The following is a 5767-nucleotide window of genomic DNA, read 5'->3' on the forward strand; positions in this document are numbered from 1 at the left end:
CCTACTTAAGTGAATAGTGTTGGATGGGTCACTCAGGTGGGTGGGTGTACCCACCTATTATACCCGCCTGAGAGCCAAAACTTGGGATTTTAACCGGGTTCGGACCTCGGCTCGGACCCTACCCCAAGCATACAATGTAGCATACGTATATAACCTTAAAATACGGATATAATACCTGTTCTATCCGTACATAGCCTTATGGTAGGTGCACGTACACGGTTTGGGCACTCCCGTCTCTTCTGGCACTGGCTCGGACTTGTCGGGCCAGCCGGTGTTTAAGGTCACCCGTGCCATCATAGCCCATAAGGAACTCGCTCTAACATCCTCTGGCTCGGTTCCTGCATGGTTAAACCGGTTCAACCACGAAATCAGACCGGGTTTAAGAAGCGGGATATTACAAAACAGGTGCGGGTTTGTACCTCTAATGAAGTACAATGATGAAGACGTCTACAAGTTATCTTTACAAGAGGCTCGACAGAATTCAAGCCAAGGTGGAGATTGTTGGTGTATGATGTCTTCGTATCTATTTGTATTATGTGCCGAGGTCCTCTCTACTCAACTGGCATTGGATCTGCAGCAAAAACGCCTCAATGACATCCAACTTTACAAGGGTGGTGAATGGGTCATGCACATGGCCTTCGCTAATGATCTAATAGTATTTAGATGAGCTTTAATGCTGAGGCAAGAACTCTTATAGCCACTCTGGACAAGTATTGCAATTACTCTAGCCAAAAAATTAATCTTGCTAAGTCATGAGCTCAATTCAGTCCCAATGTGGATTCTAATACAAAGAGGTAACTTTGGGAATATTTTCAAATCATTCCCACCAGCGTATTGGACAAATACTTGGGACTCCCTTTTTATTAGACATAAATGTTGGTGTATGATGTCTTGTATTCCGTCGCAGTTTAATCCAGGGAGTACTGGTGCAACACCTAGACGGCCAGGACAGCGGTCCGGATTAGGGTGGCAATTGTAGTTTAATCCGGATTAGGGTTTTTTTCGCTACGTATTTGTAGCGAGGGTTTCTTTCTCTGTAATGCAAGCAATACTGAGAGGTGTAAGGACGAGCGCTGTAACCATATTCTCCATTGATAGTGAAGCAGGATCTCATCTCACCGGGGACGTAGGCAACCTTGCCGAACCTCGTAAAATCCGTGTGCATTGTTTGTTTTGTTTTTCCATTATCTTCTGCATCGTTTTAGGGTTACGTTTCTACAATAAACTCTTCAAGACATTGTGCTAATCTTCTTATGTAAGTGTCGACAATTTTAAGCCCGGCGAGTAAGGTCACTCTCACTCAAGCTTGTTTATCTGCAATGCCACATGCACCATGTCCTGCTTCCAGCTTCCTTCTTCGGTCCATAAAGGTTTGGATTTCTCCTGTCGGGAATTCTTTTGGTCCAATGGCCTTTCACGACATGCCCTGACCATAGGTTGGTCTACCATTTGTCTTCCTAAGCACCTGGGCGGCCTGAATTTAAAGAAGGCAATAGACTTCAACATCGCTATACTGGAAAAAAAGGGTTGGGAATTATTGCAGCCTCGCACGTCCCTATGGTGTAGAATGATGAAGCACAAATACTTCCCCACTTCGTCCTTCCTCCATGCTAAATGTCCGTCCACTTCCTCTTGGGGGTGAAAATCAATCTGCGCAACTAGGGATCTCTTGCTCAAAGGTCTTTTCTTCTCTATAAGGGATGGTCGTTTTGTTCACCCTTGGCTGGACCCATGTCCCTATGGTGTAGAATGATGAAGCACAAATACTTCCCCACTTCGTCCTTCCTCCATGCTAAATGTCCGTCCACTTCCTCTTGGGGGTGAAAATCAATCTGCGCGACTAGGGATCTCTTGCTCAAAGGTATTTTCTTCTCTATAAGGGATGATCGTTTTGTTCACCCTTGGCTGGACCCACGTCCCTATGGTGTAGAATGATGAAGCACAAATACTTCCCCACTTCGTCCTTCCTCCATGCTAAATGTCCGTCCACTTCCTCTTGGGGGTGAAAATCAATCTGCGCAACTAGGGATCTCTTGCTCAAAGGTCTTTTCTTCTCTATAAGGGATGGTCGTTTTGTTCACCCTTGGCTGGATAACTGGATCCTTGGAACCTTACCTCTCATCGCTCTGCTCCCTTTTCCAAGAGAAGCCCTGACCTTAGTATCTCATCTTATTGATTCACATGCACGGACCTGGCGCCGGGACATCTTATTGGTGGCCACCTAAGGTTGCTCTTTCCATCCTGACCGTACATCTTCCCATCTTTCCTTCAGAAGATAAGTTGGTGTGGTCTTCCACCTCTACCGGTGCTTTCATAATGGCATCTGCATATCATCTGGCCAAGTCTGGTCTCATACCCAGCTCTGCGCCTATTGTTACCTGGAACTGCATTTGGAAACTTCCTACTGCCCCTAAAGTTCAAATGTTCATTTGGAAAATATGTCATAATAAACTCCCCCTTCGCGACTTTCTCATTGGCCGCTGTTTTCAAATCTCTCCAACTTGTCATTTGTGCCATGAAGCTCTCTAATCTGCTGCCCATCTATTATTAGATTGTTCCATCACATCTTTGGTCTAGTCTCATGTTCAAGCACTCCTTAGCTTCAATTCACATCATTCCTTGCCATCGCTGCTAAAGAAATTTTGGTTTTCTTCTTCCCATCTAGGGAGTTCAGCTTTCAATTTAGTCTCTTCTGTTTCGTGATCTAGAAAATATGGGTTTCCTATTGGGATTCGTCGTCAACCTTTTAATTATCACTCCATTCTTCTAAAGGCTATTTATGATGCTAGGGATTTCTTACCCGCCAACTGCCCAGCCACCCCTCCCATTACTCAATGGGTCTCCTCGGTTCCCCCTTTAGAAGGCCACTTGAAGATTAATGTTGACGGCACAAGTAGAGGAATATCTTGGGCCAGCAGCCATTGGTGGCATATATCGTAACTCTCACTCAGCAATTATCGGAGGATTCTCTGAGGGTATTGGATTCACTTATGCTCTGGTGGCTGAAGCAGTTGCTGTTCGGTTTGTACTTACTTGGGCTCTTTCGCGTGGCTTTCAGTCCATTATTGTAGAGGGTGACAACCTTCTCATCATCAATCTCTTGAGGGGTCATTCATCCTCTTGCCCATGGTGTATATCCCACATCATCTCTGACTGTTTGGGGCTAGCTGAGAGATTTTCATCCCTTCACTTCACTCATACTTTGCACGAAGATAATGCAGTCACTGATTCCCTGGTAGGGAGAGTTGCGGCCTCCCAATCTTCCCTCCATATGTTTTCCTCCCCTCCCCCATATGTTCACCTTTTGTATGTTGCTGATTGTGTGATACTTCTTTCCCTCGCCAATAATAAATTTTCTTTCACCAAAAAAAATATATATATATCCCTACCTGGGAGACTCGTCCTAATGCTCCTATGAAGTTTTTTTTTTTTCGCCTGGCTTTTAATTTGGACCGCCCAAAATGTTGATCCGTGTAGGTCGAGTCCTCTTTCCATAATATTGGTCCAAGCCCAGTAACCCACCTCAAATAGGTCTGGTGCAGGCCCTCACGTCACCCCTTCGGCCTCTCCGCTCCGTATCGTCCGAATCGGCCTACCAAACGATGCGATCCGCCGATCCCAATTTTCTTAAACCCTGAGCTGAAATTAAAAACCCTCCCTAAAAGAGTGTAAGGCGAAAGGCTCAAAACCCGTTTCAACGTTAAAGCTCGGGATATCTTCTCTCATGGCGTCTAGATGTCGATCGATCTCAAGACCTGCTCAAAACTTCCTGAAATCGGCCATGAATAAACCCAGCGGCAAATCCATTCCGTCAACGCGAAGTCGTCTCTTGTCTCCTACCTTTCCAAGGCAATTAATCTGGTTCTTCTCGAAAACAAGTTTGTGTTTTTCCCATTTGGGTTGAGTTTACAATATTTTCATTTGTGCTTTTCAGGTTACCTTCTGAGATGGGTGGTGTCCTATCTCTTCTCCCCTTTCACAGCGCAGTTTCTTCGGCTCGTCTCACATCGTGTCTCGGCATGGACTTGAGTTGTAGATCCCGGTCTCAGGGTATGCTCTGCCGTGCAAATCCTGGAGTTTGATCTCCATTTTTATCTTCGTATGTGTAAGCAACTTTTTTCTCTGATTATTATTTGTTGTCTTCTTACATTAATTTTTTCCTTTTAAATAAGAACAGAAATGATAGCAACTTGAGAAAATTAGATGAACAAGGCACCAGGGGGCAGATACTCGACAGAATTACCCCAAGAGAGACCCCCCATATACAAAAATCCATAACCCAAACACTAAAACGGTATCATCCATGGACATCTGAAGCTACAGAAGCCATATACAGAGTAGAAACCAGACCCAGTTCTGAAATTCTAGAACCTGAGCATAATTAGTCGTGTAAAATGCCTCTGAGAATAAAATTTGACTTGGAGACCTGTCAATCACTCCACTTTCTTTTCATCCTCAAGAATGCTGTTTCTGTCTTTCCAAAGTGCGTAAACCACAAGGAAAGGAACAATATTCCACAGAATCTTCCCTTAGCAATGAAATTTCAGACCTACCATTCAGAGATCAGAAGTTAAATCTCCAGTGGCACCTTCAACTCTAGCTGCGATAGTTGAACAAAATCTATCAACTCATTTACATCATAAATAAACAAATAAATAGCTGATTCCTGGTTGGATTCACAGAAAGCACCACCTCGTAGCTTACTATACACCCGTTGAAGTGCACCTGCATGAAGACCTCAGTCCTTGGTGGAACCTTCTTCCACTAGGCTTTTCTGAGATCCTAATGCAACCTATCTGGAGGCTTCATGTCATAATAATAAGCTTTAACAGAAGAAGGCCCGTTAGAATAGAAATTCCATTTTCTTTGGTTTTCCCAATTCTCTATGATCCAGGACAGATTTGGAAATCTAATACAGGTCTTCCTTTGCTGTCCCACTGCCACCTTTCTGTTAATTGATGAATCCCTATTATGTTTGCGATATAAAAAAGTGGGAAAATTGGGACTGGTAGAAAAATTTTAGGGGAGAGGAAGAGGGTGGTAGCAGAAGAGGGAAGAGAGAGGGGGCTTGGCTTCACACCATCTTGGATTCACTCCAAGGTTTGCAGGAATCACTCATACTGCAGAGAGTGGAAGAAATCTCCAAGTGTCAACATAATCTTTCCTTGTTTTCCATTTCGAAATACAACCTTTTAAACCCAAATTGAAATAAATAAATAAACCTCCCTAATAGCTATTTTTCCCGAAACAACTACTCCCTAATAACTATATTTTGTGGCAACTCCCTAATAACTTCCGACATTAATACATAATAATTTTATCACTAAATAAATTTAAAAAAAAAATGCATTTAGTTTTGGTCATCTAATCATAATGAAATGACACGTGGCTGCATATGTTTGTGTCTCATTTGGTAAGTCCTAAATCCTTGAGTGATGCCCTCATCATTCTACACTCTTAAATCGCCCATTACCTGCACAAGCTTGGCAAACTTCTCAACCTCTCTATCAGAGAATCTTCTCCTAGAAAATTTCCTATCCCACGGTACAGCCTTCTCTTATATCTCTGAACAATCCTGACAACTATCCTTTGAAATCTTGTAAAGATTAGGACTGTCTGATTCAACCTCTCTTTCCTTTTCCACTCATCTTCCCAATGCTTCACTCTCTCCCCATTCTACATTACCCACTTCACTCTTTTAACGTTCCCCGGTAATGCTTCATTATGCCTCTGGCTTACTTGAAGCCCCTATCCTCACCCTCACTCC

At 43.5% G+C, this 5767-nt stretch overlaps 1 protein-coding gene across 1 annotated transcript; it reads left to right on the forward strand.

Moving 5' to 3' along the window:
• The first annotated feature begins 3654 nt into the window (after positions 1-3654).
• LOC122068318 (protein NONRESPONDING TO OXYLIPINS 2, mitochondrial-like) lies at positions 3655-5298 on the forward strand. Its single transcript, XM_042632196.1, has 2 exons — positions 3655-3849; positions 3935-5298. Exons 1-2 carry the CDS (start codon positions 3725-3727, stop codon positions 4080-4082), a joined length of 273 nt encoding a protein of 90 aa, XP_042488130.1. The 5' UTR covers positions 3655-3724; the 3' UTR covers positions 4083-5298.
• The last annotated feature ends 469 nt before the right edge of the window (positions 5299-5767 follow it).

The sequence above is a fragment of the Macadamia integrifolia genome, unplaced genomic scaffold (assembly GCF_013358625.1).
Source record: "Macadamia integrifolia cultivar HAES 741 unplaced genomic scaffold, SCU_Mint_v3 scaffold3691, whole genome shotgun sequence".
In the NCBI taxonomy this organism is placed as follows: Eukaryota; Viridiplantae; Streptophyta; class Magnoliopsida; order Proteales; family Proteaceae; genus Macadamia; species Macadamia integrifolia.